Genomic DNA, 19,974 nt, shown 5'->3' with positions numbered 1-19,974 from the left:
TCGTCTTCAAGTAATAATATGTTATTAAAAGGCGTTGATAAACTTTGGCCTTCTATGTATATATGCAATGAGCGAATATACGCAGGGAGCGAATTTAGACCACAATCTATACGTATATAAAAAAGCAATCTATACCTTTTGAATAATAAATGGTGTAGTGACATTCTCTAATTTTAAGTTATGTTAAAAAATCACCTTCCCCGCCGACCCTTATGTCAACCTACTCGATATGTGTTACAAGTTTGTGCAAAAGATGACGACACTATGTAGTGAATGTAAAACACTGAAAGTATCAGTAAGCAGTCATATAAAATAGAACTGTGAAACCAAAAAGGGAGCCGAAACCTCCAGAACGCCCCCCCCCGCCAAAAAAACAACAACAACAAAAAAACTAGGTATGTTTATCACGTGGTTAGGTACCACATTGGAACGGTCAGTAAAACCTAAATTTACTGGGAGTTTAACCAGTTTACGTTCCCAACCTCACTCTTATCCCAACAATCCTGAATAAAGAAAAAAACGTAAAAGGGAAATCGTATCAAAGTATTCATTAATTTGAGGAAACTTAATGATGAAACAAATACTAATAAACCCCAAGTACTTCAATGATTAGAAACCCCATCTCTATCTGCAGACGGAGGAATACAATTCGGAGTACATAATGCAAAAACAATTCAAGAGAAACAAACACAGTCACAAACGCTGATCAATACGTAGTACCTAAAAAATGTGATTTTCGGGGAAGTACTGTCGATAGGTTTCGAACAACAGCGACATCGGCTCACAGCATGGGCTTAAAAATGTACAATACGAGCACAATAACTGAATTCATTTTGACGAAAAACAACGACGTCATTTCCAATTACGTAGGATAACGAGCAACAAAAACGTCTGTATGATGACTGAAAAAGCGGATATTTGTAATATCATTTTTTTTCCCACCGAGTGATCACATTCTCGTACGCCAGAGTGATGATGTTTTGCGTACCCGATTTTTTTATTATCAAACCTCTGATGAATAAGAACGAGTGATCACTGAGTTGAAGCAATATTTTTACGAGTGTGGCAGCGGTTTTCACATTACTAACATTTAAATTTACATTTTGATTCAAGTTTCTCAAACGACTGGGTTACAGGCAATGTACAACACTAGTGTTTGTTGTAAACTAAAAAAATGGTAGAATAAAACTTCATGTAATAGTTTGTTTACGCCAACTGATACAGGGGGTGGATTACTGAATTTAGTGATAGAGGAGGCATTACTTTGGCGCTTTACTTTGGCTCGCAACTTCGAACTCGCGGCGTCTGTCCTTGAATAAAATATGTATGCTTTACTTCAGTATTTAACGAAGTACAGTTTATTTATGAAGGAATATATGTCCGAAATATTTATTCATCTTGGTAAAATTACCGAATTACTATTGTTTAATTACTTACTTTGATGTGGAGGATTTGGCCATACTAAATCGGTTAAATGTTAAATGTCAACCTTAAGTACGAAAACCCATCTAGTTATCTTGAAAAAAATACGAACCACCGGAAAAAAACGAATATTAATTAAATTGAAATTAATTCTAATTCTAATTTAGACATCTGATCGAGTCTCCTTAGTACATTCTGGACCACTCCAAGTTGTTATGTAGATGTCCATTTTAGTTAGTTAGTTCAAATAAAACTTGCATTCAAGTATGTTGACCATGGGAATCACACAGAATGCATACTTTTCTGATATCAAATGCCAAGAACACTAGAACACGTGAAGTGTGTTGTTTACACTTGTGTTTAGTAGTCGAAATTATAGTAAAGGGAAATTATAAATATTCGACAAGATCGTTGATCATGTAAATTGTGTTGTTGTTGTTGTTGTTGTTGTTGTTGATTCGATTGGGAAGCTCAGTACCTATTCGTCCGCGGTAGCTCAACATAGAAACGATTTGGTATTGAATACGATTTAAAAATATATATATATATACATGTATATATATAAGTTCAATGTGGCAATGGGAGTTCTAGAGTCCTTCCGGAGAAGTGACTCCTTTTAGTCTAAAAGTTTACCTGCTGATGTAGTCTACTAATGTGTTTTTTTTTTCTCCAATATTAACAAGAAAAAATCACTTGAACAATATTTGGGCGCCAGGTGTGCCCCTCCGATGATGGACAGTTTGCGTTTTTGAACACAAAATAAACAGATAATTAAATGTGTGCTGTTTTACCGGTTTCCGGACAATTCGGCACCAAATGAATTCGGCATACATATCTTTTCGGCCCTATGTTAATTCGGCACCGCCAATTCGGCACCGTCCGACTGGATACCAAGATAATTCGGCACCGTTTTATTTTATTTTTTGCTCGTGTATTCAAGCATTAAGGGTTTAAATGTTTTTCAAGAAAAATAATTAATCCCCGAAATATTTATAGAGCTACTTTATTTTTTATTCTGTTTTCCATTCTTATTTCTGTATTCATTGTCATTAATATACCGTACCGTTTTATAAATTTTAAGTACTTGTACAAATATTTTAAAAGCATTTAAATCCGTTTTTTTTTTGTTATACTGAATTCAAAAGGAATATTCGAGATAACAAACAATATACGTGACATAATAAAAACGTTAACATAAAAACTTTATGCTGAAACTTTCGTTGTTCAAAAAATAAAAAATAAAACATATGAAAGTATTTTGCAAAATGAAATAAAGATGCTATGATATAAAACCCAATTTAATGTGATTTTTATGAAAATGAACTCGTTAAAGTTGATTTTAAACGTAAATTCATTTACACGAAAAGGAATATAATTATTAGTTAAACTTAAATCATTTTATTGACAAATTGCTTTCTTATTCCGTATGCATAGAATACTTAAATCGAATATCTTCATGAACTACTAAAAACATAATGAAAATAAACTGACGACTTTAAATTTATTACAGAGTTATTTGTTGTGCGATGAGATTATTAGCTGTAGAAACACATGTAATAGTGTGTCGGCATGTGTCTCGTTAATCAATCCTATCCGTGTGAAAATTAATAATAATCTTTAACATACCATTGTTAATTGATAACCATATGGTTTAAATGAGTACACGGGGGTCGCGTGGCAACTTTCTGAATGATATTCGTGTGCGTATATATTCAGACAGAATGATTTTCAGTTATAGTTTTAGAATTTTTCTATTTAACTGTTAAATGTTTCGATTAGGTGTTGAAAAACTGTATTTGGATTAAACAATGATCGACGATTTGTGCATAAAGTGTCGCCGTCTTGTGAGGCCTTTGCAAAAGGGAAGGACATGTATATACATATCATGTTAAAAAAATCAACATGAACAGTCCTTGAAGCAATTGTATTTACAAATGACTATTTATGATAATTTATGAATTGCCTTTAAATTTTGAATAAAACTTTTGATAATGAACGTGTCTTGTAATCATTACTTACCCAGAGCGCACGCATTTTACTGACTTTAATTATAGTTCAAAAATTAAGAAACAAAATATCCTCCAATAAACAAATGCATGCGTAGGCGTTTAAAATAAGAACCGCAGAAATAAATTTAGACGTAAAGAAAGATATAGAAAACACAACAAAATACACTGTATAACAAAAAACCCAGATGTTCATAATCTTGAGCCATCTGTTATTACTGAAAAAAAACGATACATGATATTGGATGATCGAATCTTTTTTGAAAGGTAGTTTAATTGAAATAAACGAACCATATAACGAATGAAAGTGAGAAAAGTTGAGTTAAAGATAATTTGAATTATGTGCCGCATTGACTATGCTTTATGGTGCCGAGTCGACTGGGTGCCGAATGTGTTGGTGCCAAATTGACTATGCCGAATTCGTTTGGTGCCGAATTGTCCAGTTACCGTTCTCCTACTAGCTGACCTAATTTAGCCGACTTCCCGAAAATGGGTGATAACGAAGGTCTTGTGCATTTTCGTGTTGTGAGATTCATTTATGAGGCTGGTAAGAAAACAATGTTGTAGATGCATAAATTGAAATAAGATCATAATCCCTAAAAAGAAGTGTATTCTATTTGTCACATATTTTCGCGTTTACTAAGGGTTACATGTACATGCAGGCTACATTCCACTATTTTGGTTATGTCCTATCTCTTCGTTGCATTGGAAATTCTAAAAAAATCTTCAATTAAACGAGGTTTTTTCAATAAATTTAGATGGTGTACAATTGTTTTTATGTTACGCTGTTTGAACAAATACAGTATTCCCCTCACACCTAATACTTCCTTAATTTTCTACCCAAATACTAGTAACGAATATCACTTAAAAATTCTGAGAGTTTGCATACCAAATAATGAGTAACCTCTTTTGAGTCCCAAGTAGACCATTAAAAGTTCGTAAATAACACATACCAAAGAGGAGGCGCAGGGGTTCTTAGAGTCCTTTTCATGTTGACTTCCTGCTCTAACCTAGCACAACTGCATGTTTACGATTTTTTTATATTGGCGGCTTCACAGACCTATAAACCATGGATTGGCAACTGCCCAATATCGGTGAAACGATAAGAAATAATAATTTACCCACAATCCTAAGCGCGCTCAGCAAATATCGGAAAATTCCAACGAATCTCAGATCGGTGATTAACGGCGATCTTCGGTTATTTCTGCCAGCTCTGCTGATAGTTATTTTTAACACCGATCGACATGTCGCATGTAATATGTTTGTAGTTTGTCATTATTGCATTTTCTCTAATTATGGAAGTATTAATCAGGACCTTAAATGTTCCTGATTAAAGTTATATTTAGTTTCAATTAATGTTTTACTACATGTATATTCGGCTGATGTCTGACGTCTCGAAAACGACCACACGATAAGATCTTGGAATGAAATCGCGCTGTACGCGTGAGTTTGAGCGAATGGCATTAACACAGATGAGAGTTGCCAATCCATGGTTTATAGGTCCATGACGGCTTCCATAATCTTTGCTACATGTATTTGTTAATTGTGAACAGAAGCAGTGAGGCAATTTTATGCACTGCTATAAATATTTCAGGAATGAAGTTGCGCATGAAGACAATTCCTCTCTCTACGACCTGTGTACTGTATCACAGATTTTTTAGAGAAAACAAGTTGGATGATTTTGACCCATATGTAAGTAATAGAAATATGGCTATTACGAATTACTGGGTCACTGAACCATATGCTTTAAGTATCGCCTTAAATAGTTCATGAATATTTATACATTTATATATAAATAAAATGCCAACATATTTTATTTATTTTATTAAAGTTTAATCCATTGTACACATAAGATGTAAGTTGAATATACAGTAAAGTTCATACCGAAAGACGTTAAAAGTTGGTACAAGTAGCTCCGCTGCCTGGCACTTGGCATTTAAAAGGTAGTGCTTGGAAAAGTGGTGCACTCAGTACTGGTTTAAAATAGGAAAGTTGTACCTTTGTGTATCAGTGCTTTACACCAAGCACATAAAAGAACCAAGGTGTCTCTTTGAAAAAGAACTAGGGTATCGCACCCAGACTTCCTTGTATCCCACAACTTTCTTTTCTGCGTGCTGTCCTTCAGCAAAAACAAAAAGGACCCCATTGGAAATAAGTGCTTGCACTTTCACGGGTTATCCTTAACCGCAAGGTCTAAAGAAGTACCCAACACACACAACTATTTTGACTTGAAATGAATATCATATTTCTGAATCATAGCTCCTAGTATTCAAGCTAATCAAAGCTTTTAATTTATAGTACATTTACATGTATTGCTTGGTTGATTTTGAAACTGGTTACATATTTACTTATGATCATCTATTTCCCAGCTGATAGCTGCCACTTGCCTGTACCTTGCTGGAAAAGTTGAGGAAGAACAACACATCAGTCTGCGTGACGTTGTCAATGTCACTTACAGGTTTGACTCTTGCTTTGTTATATAAAGTTTTCTTCAGTTGAATATCAATCCCAGCCATATGTTTATGATACATTTAAAACCAGGACCGGTATTCAAAAACATCTTAAGTCATTTCTTAACTTTTATTTCCTACATTTTCATTTTAAATTTAAAGAGAAGTACAAGTACTTTTAGTGTAAAAGTATCTATATAACATAATTAAAATATTAATGAAAATATTGTTTTTAAGATATTGTTATGTTATAATATAACGTGACCAGTGAGATACTGAACTAAGGAAAATGAAAAAAGTTTCTTTTTGGTTTCCTGACCTATCATATTATAACCACATCTGTAACAAGTGCAATATTGATTACCGGTAGTGATTTTTTTAGACATTTTCTTTGATTAAGTGAAAAAAGCGCACAAGGGTTTGCATTCCCTTTAAGTGCTCACATTTTTACACTGTCTTTGACATATGTATGTTAAAACTCTATGGGCCCATCTTATCCCTTTTTATACGCCCGAAGGGTCGTATTATGTTATGGCCTTCATCGTCTGTCCGTCTGTCCGTCCGTTAGCAATTCCGTGTCCAGGCCATAACTTGGTAACTAATAAAGCGATTTTCAAATAACTTTATACAAATCATCACTACATTAAAAGGATGTGTCGCGCACAATTTCCAGGTCCATACCTCAAAGACTAGAATCACCATGGGGGTGCGTTAGCAAATCCGTGTCCGGGCCACAATTTGGTCACTAATAAAGTCATTTTCAAATAACTTTATACAAAGCATCATTACATTAAAAGGATGTGTCGCGCGCAATTTCCAGGTCCATACCTCAAACACTAGAATCACCATGGGGGGGGGGGACGTTAGCAATTCCATGTCCAGGCCATAACTGGGTTACTACTGAAGCAATTTTCAAATAACTTTATACAAATAATCTCTACATTAAAAGGATTTGTCAAGCATGCTTTCCAGGTCCGTACCTCAAAGGCTAATTTCACTGGGGGGCGTTAGTAATTCCGTGTCCGGGCCATAACTTGGTAACTAATAAAGCGATTTTCAAATAACTTTATACAAATCATCACTACATTAAAAGGATGTGTCGCGCGCAATTTCCAGGTCCATACCTCAAAGACTAGAATCACCATGGGGGTGCGTTAGCAAATCCGTGTTCGGGCCACAACTTGGTCACTAATAAAGTCATTTTCAAATAACTTTATACAAAGCATCATTACATTAAAAGGATGTGTCGCGGGCAATTTCCAGGTCCATACCTCAAACACTAGAATCACCATGGGGGGGGGGGACGTTAGCAATTCCATGTCCAGGCCATAACTGGGTTACTACTGAAGCAATTTTCAAATAACTTTATACAAATAATCTCTGCATTAAAAGGATTTGTCAAGCATGCTTTCCAGGTCCGTACCTCAAAGGCTAATTTCACTGGGGGGCGTTAGTAATTGCGTGTCCAGGCCACAACTTTGTGTTACTACTAATAAAGGAATTTTTAGAAAACGTTTCCTAGCCACAACTTTGTAACCAATAAAGCAATTTTTAGATAACTTTAAACAAATTATTGCTACATTAAAAGGATGTGTTGTGAGCACTTTCAAAGTCCTGCTACTTTTAAACTTGTATTCTCAGCTAAATGTTTATTAAAGACCTCAAGCCGAATCATCTTCGGGCGTATAATGCTCCGTTTCGCGGTGCTCTTGTTTCAAATTAAAATTTCTGAGTAGTACCGGTAATTATGTTTATTTCAAAACTTAAGATTTTAAATGGTCAGTTTAGGCAAAGTTTATTGGATTTTAAAAGTAAAATATTCAATTTTATTTGTGACACTCAAAAAATCTATTTAATTGAAATTCTTTATATTACGATATTTTGTCGTATTCTAGATAAGATGATGCCTATATGTGTGTAGGGCTTGATGTTTTATTTCTAGGACGTTAAATCGTGATAAGCCGCCCCTTGAAATGGGAGAGAAGTATTGGCAATATCGGGACTCCGTCGTCAACTGTGAGCTCTTCCTACTACGCAGTCTGCAATTTAAATCTGTGGTCTACCATCCACACAAGGTACATATGCTTAGGAATGCTTCAAACATATATACATTTTGAGCAATTTTAATTTGGCCTGCGTGTCTTAATTGAAGTACCTGTACCATTAGTCCAATAGGATTGTGTAGTTTCATGCTTCTGGATATAGGAATATTTTCTTGCCATACATGACTATTGTATGGTTTGTATAGAGGTTTTATCCATAAAGTTCAATTTAAGATAATGAGTATTTGATTTTAATATCAATTTGAAGCAAATTTCTGACGCTTAAAACATTGTCGGGCACATTTAAGTACATTTGTGATAGATTGACAACAGTAAAACATACAACTCAAATGGCTGCATGTGATACAGTCCTAGGATGAAAAGGGGACAGATACTCTAATTCTGATTTAGTTTAATCATCATTGCACAGTTTGAGCCGAGATTAGTGGTCAAGTTGCTTATGGCCATTAGTATATTGGACCTGAATTGGTTTATACTACACATAATTTATTTTTGCTCGCTTGTAAAGACTGCTGAAAGCTGATTTAAATCAATCACCAGTACGTTTCCTTGGCAGAAACCAGCCAAGCGTTTAGTAAATATGTTTGCGGCGAACGTTTGCTGTTTGGTTCACTGCTTGAAGTGTATGCACTGCGTTGCAACAGGGATTTAAACGCTCGCCTTACTGAACTCACTGCTGTACTGTGTCCTTTTTGAGAGGCAATAGGAAAGTACCCCTTGGGTGAGAGGCGGACACCTATACCACTAGACCTATCTCACCCCTAAATTGATCATTGCAAATAACATTTCAGTTTTTGCTTCACTATCTCAAATACCTTGAGGACTGGTTTGATCCTGTGACATGGTCCACATTTCCGTTGACGCGCACATGTTGGGGAATCCTGCGAGACACGTACCATTCCCCCCTCGCGCTCCGCTACAAACCCCAGCATATCGCAATAGCTGTACTTTACTTCTCCATATTGTGTCACGGCTTAGAGGTGCCACATAACAGGACTGCCGATCGTCCCTGGTGGAAGGTAGGTTTATATGGCTTTTGAAGCTTAATTCTTACAATCTGTTTGTGTCTTTAATCAAACACAGTTTTAGTGTTTCCGCTATTGCCTAAGCGTTTTGAGCATGGGGCTTCGCCTGTGTCCTTCTGTCTGCCAGAAATGCGCCGTGCTGCCCTCTTAATTCACCATTATTCCCATGTGACAGCCCCTTGTGATAGAATTATTATCAGACAAACATTATTAAGTCTCCAATAATCCAGTGCATAAAGCGAGATAGTAATGGTTAACTGGTTGCGCTACCTTGTTATCTGGATATTGCTTTGGTTTTATACTTATAATGCCATGAAATTATACTTGACCGTTAAAAAAATAATATTTCAAGATGTTTACATGAAATGTGGTAAATACATTGGTCACTCAAAATTGTTTAAGATATGGTCATGAAACCTGGTCAATAGTGTTAGCAGGGTTCTCAAAAAGTTTTGGTTGAACCGTCTCAAATAGTAAAGCAACTGACCAGCTTCTACTTATTCTACTGAAAAAATAAATTTAGTTTTCCAAATTTGAAGCGGCCCTTTTGCCACTTGAACCGTCCATTTTGGCCGACAGCCGGTTTTTATTGAGAACACTGTGTTAGCAATTACAATATACATAATTGTCAAGGGGACAAGCATAGTGCCACACATTTACTGACTCTCCAGAGAACAAACCTATTCTCTCCTACTTTAGTTTAAACCTATTATTCCTACTCTTTGTTTTAAAAAATGTTGATTTACTATCAGTGATTTTTTTGGTGCAATTCACTGCCTTTTAAAGGCTGTTTCCCCTTGCAAAAAACTGTTCATTTTCCCCAAAATTTTATAATTTTTTCCCAATTTGATAAATGCAGATGATGTTAATGAATTAAAAAGCAATGAATTTCTTGAAATATAAACAAAATCTTGACAAGACTTAGTCTTTCACAGCATAGTGTATGCACCAAAAAGTGAAAACATGTATATTTGCCATTATATTAGCTGTTTTGGCCTGATTTTGTATTTTTCCCAAAGTCAACTTTATTCCCAATTTGCAAGGCAGAGGCAGTAAAAATAATGTTTAAAAAAATCACCGATTATCAGTGTTTATTTTCAATTGTTAGTATTTTTAACTGATTACTTTGGGAGTCCAAAGTGGCATGTATTAGTCAATCTAAACATTGCTGATCTCTGATGGACTGATGACATAATTTTTTAACATCTTGAAACTGTCGTTACGGGCTTAGTTTCATCACAGGTTTGATGAAATAGGTATTACTGGTAGACAATAAAAATGTTTGTTGTGATAGAAAATAGTTATTAATGATCTTAAGCTGATGTACAAAATTCCTTTACGGTATTCCTACTTTTTGTCACAAAAACATCCTACTTTGTCCTTTTTATGTTTTAAACTAAAGTAACTGTTCCTATTTAATCCTACTTTATTGTGGGACTCGACCTAAGAGCCTGCGTTTGCTTCGAACTGTATTTTATTGCTCAAAATGAACTGTGTGTGTTGCCATTTCAGGTCTTTAAGGAGGACATAACATTGAACGAAATCAAAGACATTATAAACGAGATCATCTTCACATTCGATATGGAAGCAATGTTGCAGACCTCAGGATGATAGGGAGTCGCTAAATGCATACCGTTTAAAATTTACAACCATAGAAGTGAGGTGGAAGAGGCGGGGCTTAGATATATGGGTGTGACTAACGATACATAGCTGTGTGCCCTACTGTGCTAGTACTATTAAATATACAGCATTGTTTCGCAGCAATATTTTTTTAAGATAATTTTACTTGTATTTTTACTTGTATTCATTAAATCTTCTCATCTTTATTAATCTACAATGTGCTCATTAAGGAGGAGCTTAGAAAAAGATTGACACATGACTTGTATGAAGTGTGGACTCAAACGTGGTGCATTTAGTGAAGTGGAAGTGGGAAAATGTGTATAATTGTGTTGAAATAAAGAGTTTGTAATGTGAATTATGTGAATGAATAAATCATTAGGAGACTGGGTGGTATTTAGACAAGAGACTGAATTGGAATTCTTTTTTTTCTCTGAAATTCTGATATTGAAGGATGCACTATCATAAACATTTGTCCATACTAGAGAGTGTTCATACCAGTATTTGTGTTGTATATACGAGTTTTAAATGTAAATAAATCATTGTGAGGCTGGCATGGTATTTAGACAAGAAACTAAATTGAAAATAAAGATACATTTGATTTAGGGTGCAAAATTGATAAATGATAGTATATATGTTGAGTTCAGTTTTCACAGTTAATTTTGAAACCATTAAGATATGATAGGAACTTACAATTATTGTGAAGCAAAATAATTGTCGGAGTGTTATGGAAAAAAAATTATTGCTTTTGATTGTTCAAATCTTTTTACAATTAGTAATATTTACATTCCTATTGCACTTCCTCCGATATAGACATTCTTTGAGTTAATATTACATGCTCGGAAACCTTTCATCTTAATAAAACAATGATTGTGATTGGTCACATGACAATTATACTACGGTAAAATGTACATGATGTTGATGAAAAGTGAGATGTTCTCGACACTGCCGTTGTTCTAGCAGCCAAAATCATTCTATGTTAAACTGTCATGAAAGTGTTGTTATTCAGCGTTGTAGTTGGATTATCCCGGTGAAATTTTGCAAATGAGTGTAATTATACACATTTAGTATTTTATAATTGCATCTGTGTATGAAAACATTTGGTCACTGCACAGATCAAAGTCAAGTCCTTCGGATAGTGGAATGACCAAATTTTACATACACCAATGAACCGCGATACTTACACATTCAATCCATATATGGTATATTTAGGAAATAAAATGTCAAACTTGTTATGCTTGGGCTTTTATATGTACACACCATGAGGGCCTTCACTGAAGGCCCTGCCCCTCTACTAAAGCTTTTCATGTTCATACAAGTCCACGAAATTAACTGGAGACAATCTGACTACAGTACACATACTTCCTTGTTTAAACTTCTAAGATTGTATCTCGGTAACAATCTTGGATTACCAGTTGAATATTGAATAAATGTTAATTCCTTGCTGACTTTCAATATAAAGTGTGTGTATACCACGTGATAAATTGCGTTATAAATGCTACGTCGGAAGGCAATATTTTTATTTGAAAAAATACTTTAAACAAAGATAACTTCACTACTTCTTCACCATTTTAAATGGAACATAGCGCAGTCTACGCTGCTTACGGAGCCCCACCTTCGGTCTTTTACCAGAATTTGATTGCGAGTTAAGTTTCCGAAAACACTTTGACAAACCTTTTCACAATACAGTCGTCTCACGGAGCGCTGTCAACACATTATTTGGGAAAAGCGTTTGATGAAACTAATCACCATATCAACTTTGGTAATAAAACGAAGGCGAGGTTCTTTAAGCGGCATAGACTGCCCTTTGTTTCATTTAAAATGGTGTTGTAAATGAAAAGTTATCTTTGATTTAAGTCTTCATTTTAAGCAAATTTTTGCCTTCCGACGTAGCATATTATATGACGTCATTTATCATGTGGTATACACACACTGATATATATATAGTGGAAGGAACACTCAGATTGGCTGACAGGAAGATGACCTACTCTGCATGATTCTCAGATTCTAATATGGAGTGTATTATGTTGTGGCTTTAATTGAACTGACTAAGTTTGATGAGACTGGGTAGAATATTTGGCATGTAGCAGTTAAATTTTTCCACAGGTTCGATTATGGCTACTTTGCACACTAATATGTCTGGAATAGTTAAAAGTAATTAAAGTCACAAAATAATAACATTTTACTTAACTTATATCAAACCAAAGAATAAACAGTATTTATTTGTTTCAACTTATTTAATTTTACAATGATTGTGAAACAAGCTATTGCGACTTAAATTAATCACTCTCGTTGGTACTATGTTGCACGAGAGTGTGGTCTTGTGTTGTGGGGGGAAACCGAAGTACCCTGAGAAAACCCACTTGTCTGGCTTGTTGACGACTAACCAAACTCACATGTGCCCAGGCCGGGAAGCGAGTGCGCTAACCCTGTATTATAGAATTTTATTTTGACAATTGACTTAGTTTGTGATAAAACAAACCTTTCTGTGAAATTTGACTACCCTAGGTTGAGTTTTTATTTTATTGCTAACATCACTGTGACATAAAGCATAAACTTAATAGGGGTCGTCTACTTGACAGGACTTTCCTGTAAATGAATGGGCTCTGGGTTTTGAAGTTTAACTTCTTGATTAAAAAACAATTTTATTGCTAAAGGCAATTGTGATGCTGACTAGACCTCTCGACCTTTATTTTAAGTTAACACCAACTTCTCTAAGAAATCGAGGACCCAGTCAGTTGGTTTAGTTGGATACTATTTAATCTATAAAGGTCACTTTAACCTTGACCTGATGACCTCAAATTTTAGATGTCTTGGCATTCCAAACTTTTAAAGCCACTGTTGGCGTTCTGAATATCTAAAGCTGTTCATGGCAATCTAAATGTCTAAAGCCACTCTTGGCAATCAATCTGCCTAAAGCCACTCTTGGCATTCTAACTGTCATAAAACCACTCTTGGCAAGCCCACTGTCTTAAGCCACTCTTGGCAATCCCAGTGTCTTAAGCCACTCTTGGCAATCCCACTGTCTTAAGCCACTCTTGGCATTCCATCTGTCTAAAGCTTATCTTGGCAATCCCACTGTCTTAAGCCACTCTTGGCAATCCCACTGTCTAAAGCCTATCCTGGCAATTCCACTGTCTTAAGCCACTCTTGGCAATCCCACTGTCTTAAGCCACTCTTGGCATTCCCACTGTCTTAAGCCACTGTTGGCAATCACACTGTCTAAAGCCTATCATGGCAATTCCACTGTCTTAAGCCACTTTTGGCATTCCAACTGTCTAAAGCCTATCCTGGCAATTCCACTGTCTTAAGCCACTCTTGGCAATCCCACTGTCTAAAGCCTATCTTGGCAATCCCATTGTCTTAAGCCACTTTTGGCATTCCAACTGTCTAAAGCCTATCCTGGCAATTCCACTGTCTTAAGCCACTCTTGGCATTCCCACTGTCTTAAGACACTCTTGGCAATCCCACTGTCTTAAGCCACTCTTGGCATTCCATCTGTCTAAAGCCTATCTTGGCAATCCCACTGTCTTAAGCCACTCTTGGCAATTCCACTGTCTTAAGCCACACTTGGCAATCCCACTGTCTTAAGCCACTCTTGGCATTCTGAATGTCTAAAGCCACTCTTGGCATTCCGACTGTCTTGAGCCACTCTTGGCATTCTGACTGTATAAAGCCACTCTTGGCATTCTGACTGTCTTAAGCCACTCTGACTGTCTAATATCACTCTTGACATTCTGTCTAAAGCCACACTTGGCAATCAGACTGTCTAAAACCACTCTTGCCAATCCAAATTTCTAAAGCCACACTTGGCATTCTGAATGTCGAAAGTCACACTTGGCATTCTGAATGTCGATAGTCACTCTTGGCATTCTGAATGTCTAAAGTCACTCAGGACAATCAAAATGTCTAGTCACTCTTGGCAATCAGAATATCCAAAGAAATATACTTAACCATCATAAAGAGTAACAAATTAGACAAACGAGAAAGAACAAATATGTATCTTTAAACCTTTAATGAATAAAAACAGGCAAATAAACATCCAAAAAATACATCCGAGTAAAAATATATAAGACAGTGTTGAACACCGCCTGAAAACGTAATGAAAATAATTTATTAATTTTGAGCAGATTTTCAAATACATCTAAACTGATTACGAGTATGAACACTTTTAATTAATAAAACATTTTAATATAAGTTTATGGTTATGATTACTGCTTTGCAGATTGCATTTGTTATGAGCCATGCTCATGTTCATTATATTCTATACAAAATATAAATCTCTATTTTCAAATTCATTATATATCACAGTAATAGGACAGTAGAAGGTCAAATGGTCACAGTCAAGGACATCCATTAGTAACGGTTTAAGCCATACAACATTTTCGAACGGAAATATGAAAAATCTGCGATTTGATCTTTTGTCAGCAATCCTTTATCATTGGTTTGCAGATATTTATGCAAAAAATTGCTCTTTCCAAGACAAAAAATGAAAAAGTTGTCAAAACGTTCAATCTGTGAGAGTGCAGCTTTAACTGATTAATGTTGATATAAGCTACATTTACAGTTGCATACATGTACCTGAATTATGAACTGTACACCCAAACACATGAGGTAGGTGTCAAAAAGTTAAGGAGTATCTGATTATGTTGTATGGAGTTGTACTGGGACCAGTATCTCCTGCCTTAAGACATTTTTTAAGAATACATTTATAAATAAAATATTTTAAATGATTCTGATTGCACACTTAACAATTGCAAAGTTACAAATACATAAACACTTAAGTTTTCTATTTTTATTCCCGAACTTTTAAGTATTTGCCATTTCGCAGGAAACCTTAATTCATTTGTACGCTCGGGCATACTGGAGTGGGTATGCCCCTGATATAAATCATAATTATAATATGCCAAAGTTTGAGGGTATTCAACTGTAAATCCTTTTCACTTCTGTTGGTAAGCATTAACTCAATATCACTGGAAAAGCACTTGGCAGAAAACTGGAATCCCTGTTTGGAGCTTCTATCACAGTCATACAAATCATAATATAAAATGAATTACTATGGTGATTTATCACACAATTTAACTTCAAATAGAATTTAACACCAGATAGTATGCATACAATGTCAGCAAATTTCATCATGATTGGATAATAAATATGGTACTTGAATTATTGTCCTCACATGAAATACCTCTACCAGTTTTTAATGTAAAAGATCCAGAATTCCCGAGTTACCTATGTGATTGGCCTTACCATCAAACTTAACAAGGACATTTTTTCCATAAAACCCTCTTACCAAGTTCTATCATGATTGGATAATAAATACTTAAAGTATTGTCTCACTGCACATAACAAAAACATAACATTTTTAATGTAAAAGGGGCATTAATCTGGAGTAAATGATATACACCATGATGTGTATCAGTCTTGCTGTACTTGTGTGTATTGTACTGGCGAACACGTGTACCAAGTTTCATTTGAATACCTTGAATGATTTTTTAGGGTAACAGCTAAAGTTGGAGTTTTTTGGCGTCAAATGCCGACAACGAAGCAAAGGCTATGACTAAACCTCATCTTAAATGTAAATCTCGACTTAAAAGTATTAAAAACATCATAATTATATATTGAAGTATTACACAATGTTAAAACATTTATTTCTGCAATGTAAGGCCTGTTGGAATATTTGATAAAAAAAATTGACATCAACAAATATTTATCAAAAGAAATCAGAAAACATCAGCATCAAATGAAATGAACACATTGGGATCTAAATCTCAATAAACCCTTAAGGCGCCAAACGTATAATAAAAAGTATGCAATAATGCGACATTGGGAGACTGCAAGTGTGTTGCATTTTTGCACAGCATTTTTGCAACTACAGCACGGTAAGGGTTCATTAAAAAATATAGTTACATATCATATAAATATATTTCTTATTATGTATTTTTTTATTTTTTAGCTCACCTGTCACGTAGTGACAAGGTGAGCTTTTGTGATCACTCTTCGTCCGTCGTCCGTCCGTCCGTCCGTCCGTCCGTCCGTCCGTCCGTTCACAATTGCTTGTGAACACAATAGAGGTCACAATTTTGACCTAATCTTTATGAAACTTGGTCAGACTGATCATCTCTATAAAATCTAGGTCAAGTTCGATATTGGGTCATCTGGGGTCAAAAACTAGGTCACTAGGTCAATTAGTAGAAAAACCTTGTGAACACAATAGAGGTCACAATTTTAGCCTAATCTCAATGCAACTTGGTCAGAATGGTCATCTCTATAAAATCTAGGTCAAGTTCGATATTGGGTCATCCGCGGTCAATAATTAGGTCACTAGGTCAATTAGTAGAAAAACCTTGTGAACACAATAGAGGTCACAATTTTAGCCTAATCTCAATGCAACTTGGTCAGAATGATCATCTCTATAAAATGTAGGTCAAGTTCGATATTGGGTCATCCGCGGTCAACAACTAGGTCACTAGGTCAATTAGTACAAAAACCTTGTGAACACAATAGAGGTCACAATTTTAGCCTAATCTCAATGCAACTTGGTCAGAATAATCATCTCTATAAAATCTAGGTCAAGTTCGATATTGGGTCATCCGCAGTCAATAACTAGGTCACTAGGTCAATTATTAGAAAAACCTTGTGAACACAACAGAGGTCACAATTTTGACCTAATCTTTATGAAACTTGGTCAGACTGATCATCTCTATGAAATCTAGGTCAAGTTCGATATTGGGTCATCTGGGGTCAAAAACTAGGTAAGTAGGTCAATTAGTAGAAATACCTTGTGAACACATTAGAGGTCACAATTTTAGCCTAATCTCAATGCAACTTGGTCAGAATGATCATCTCTATAAAATCTAGGTCAAGTTCGATATTGGGTCATCCGCGGTCAATAACTAGGTCACTAGGTCAATTAGTAGAAAAACCTTGTGAACACAATAGAGGTCACAATTTTAGCCTAATCTCAATGCAAATTGGTCAGAATGATCATCGCTGTAAAATGTAGGTCAAGTTTGATATTGGGTCATTCACGGTCAATAACTAGGTCACTAGGTCAATTAGTACAAAAACCTTGTGAACACAATAGAGGTCACAATTTTAGCCTAATCTCAATGCAACTTGGTCAGAATGATCATCCTTATAAAATCTAGGTCAAGTTCGATATTGGGTCATCCGCGGTCAATAACTAGGTCACTAGGTCAATTAGTACAAAAACCTTGTGAACACAATAGAGGTCACAATTTTAGGCTAATCTTAATGCAACTTGGTCAGAATGATCATCTCTATAAAATCTGGGTCAAGTTCGATATTGGGTCATCCGCAGTCAATAACTAGGTCACTAGGTCAATTATTAGAAAAACCTTGTGAACAAAATAGAGGTCACAATTTTAGCCTTATCTTAATGAAACTTGGTCAGAATGATCATCTTAACATAAGCTAGGTCAAGTTCCATATTGGGTCAACCCAGGTCAAAAACTAGGTCACTAGGTCAATTATTTTTATTTACCGGTGATATTTGAACATAAATGTCTATGTTTGAGAACTTTCAGCTGTTTCATATATCTGATAAATATGATTATCATTTTGCAAGTGCAACTACCGACTCTTAAATAATGTCTATTTGGATTTTCTTGTATCATTCTATTTATGGCAGATATTAATTGTTCTTATTAAGACTTACAATCACATTATATAAATATTTTTGGATTTATTATTGATTTACATAACCATACGTAATTCTACTAAATTTTATTTCCAATTTATGATAATATCTTTTTAGATTTTTTTTTATGAAATTGCCTTTTTAGCTCACCTGTCACTTTGTGACATGGTGAGCTTTTGTGATCGCCTTTTGTCCGTCGTGCGGCGTGCGTCGTCCGTCAACAATTTACTTAAAAGACATCTCCTCCTTAACCGCTAGGCCAATATTAATAAAACTTCATAGGTTCCTTGGGTTGTCTTCTATCAAAGTTGTTCAAAGAATTCAATTCCATACAGAACTCTGGTTGCCATGGCAACCAAAAGGAAAAACTTTAAAAATCTTCTTCTCCCAAACCACAAGGCTTAGGCCGTTGATATATGGTAGGTAGGATCACCAAATGGTCCTCTACCAAGATTGTTCAAATTATGGCCCTGGGGTCAAAATTGGCCACGTCCCGGGGGTCATGGGTTTTCTCTATATGTTTATAGTGAAAACTTAAAAAATCTTCTCCTCTGAACTTACTTGGCCTAGAGCTTAGATATTTGGCATGATTCATCGTCTAGTGGACCTCTACAAAGTTTGTTCAAATTATGGCCCTGGGGTCAAAATTGGCCCCTTGGGGGGTCATGGGTTTTCTCTATATGTTTATAGTGAAAACTTAAAAAATCTTCTCCTCTGAACTTACTTGGCCTAGAGCTTAGATATTTGGCATGGTTCATCGTCTAGTGGACCTCTACAAAGTGTGTTCAAATTATGGCCCTGGGGTCAAAATTGGCCCCGACCCGGGGGGTCATGGGTTTTCTCTATATGTTTATAGTGAAAACCTTAAAAAATCTTCTCCTCTGAACTTACTTGGCCTAGAGCTTAGATATTTGGCATGGTTCATCGTCTAGTGGACCTCTACAAAGTTTGTTCAAATTATGGCCCTGGGGTCAAAGTTGGCCCTGTCCCGGGGGGTCATGGGTTTTCTCTATATGTTTATAGTGAAAACTTCAAAAATCTTCTCCTCTGAACTTACTTGGCCTAGAGCTTAGATATTTGGCATGATTCATCGTCTAGTGGACCTCTACAAAGTTTGTCCAAATTATGGCCCTGGGGTCAAAATTGGCCCCGCCCCGGGGGGTCATGGGTATTCTCTATAAGTTTATAGTTAAAACTTCAAAAATCTTCTCCTCTGAACTTACTTGGACTAGAGCTTAGATATTTGGCATGATTCATTGTCTAGTGGACCTTTACAAAGATTGTTCAAATTATGGCCTTGGGGTCAAAATTGGCCCCGCCCTGGGGGTCATGGGTATACTTGATATGTTTATAGTTAAAACTTCAAAAATCTTCTCCTCTTAACTTACTTGGACTAGAGCTTAGATATTTGGCATGATTCATCGTCTAGTGGACCTCTACAAAGTTTGTTCAAATTTTGGCCTTTGGGTCAAAATTGGCGCTGCCCCGAGGGGTCATGGGTTTTCTCTATATGTTTATAGTGAAAACCTTAAAAAATCTTCTCCTCTGAACTTACTTGGCCTAGAGCTTAGATATTTGGCATGATTCATCGTCTAGTGGACCTCTACAAAGTTTGTTCAAATTATGGCCCTTGGGTCAAAATTGGCCCCGCCCCGGGGGTCATGGATTTTCTCTATATGTTTATAGTGAAAACTTAAAAAATCTTCTCCTCTGAACCTACTTGGCCTA

At 35.7% G+C, this 19,974-nt stretch overlaps 1 protein-coding gene across 1 annotated transcript; it reads left to right on the top strand.

Annotated features, from left to right (window-relative positions):
- Nucleotides 1–3,870: 3,870 nt before the first annotated feature.
- LOC128217734 (cyclin-Q-like) lies at nt 3,871–11,809 on the top strand. The gene is made up of 6 exons (XM_052925083.1): nt 3,871–3,975; nt 5,023–5,120; nt 5,798–5,886; nt 7,821–7,953; nt 8,733–8,960; nt 10,479–11,809. The coding sequence occupies exons 1-6, from the start codon at nt 3,918–3,920 to the stop codon at nt 10,575–10,577; spliced, it is 705 nt and encodes a 234-aa protein (XP_052781043.1). The 5' UTR covers nt 3,871–3,917; the 3' UTR covers nt 10,578–11,809.
- The last annotated feature ends 8,165 nt before the right edge of the window (nt 11,810–19,974 follow it).

The sequence above is a fragment of the Mya arenaria genome, chromosome 14 (assembly GCF_026914265.1).
Source record: "Mya arenaria isolate MELC-2E11 chromosome 14, ASM2691426v1".
NCBI classification, from domain to species: domain Eukaryota; kingdom Metazoa; phylum Mollusca; class Bivalvia; order Myida; family Myidae; genus Mya; species Mya arenaria.
Note: the sequence above shows the minus strand (reverse complement) of the source record. Positions and strands in the feature narration are given on the sequence as shown.

Coding starts and splice junctions, on each gene's coding strand:
- LOC128217734 (XM_052925083.1), top strand. CDS start 3,918: ATGGGTGATAACGAAGGTCTTGTGCATTTTCGTGTTGTGAGATTCATT. Junction 5,887..7,820: donor GTTGTCAATGTCACTTACAG/GTTTGACTCTTG, acceptor TTTTATTTCTAG/GACGTTAAATCGTGATAAGC. Junction 7,954..8,732: donor TGGTCTACCATCCACACAAG/GTACATATGCTT, acceptor ATAACATTTCAG/TTTTTGCTTCACTATCTCAA.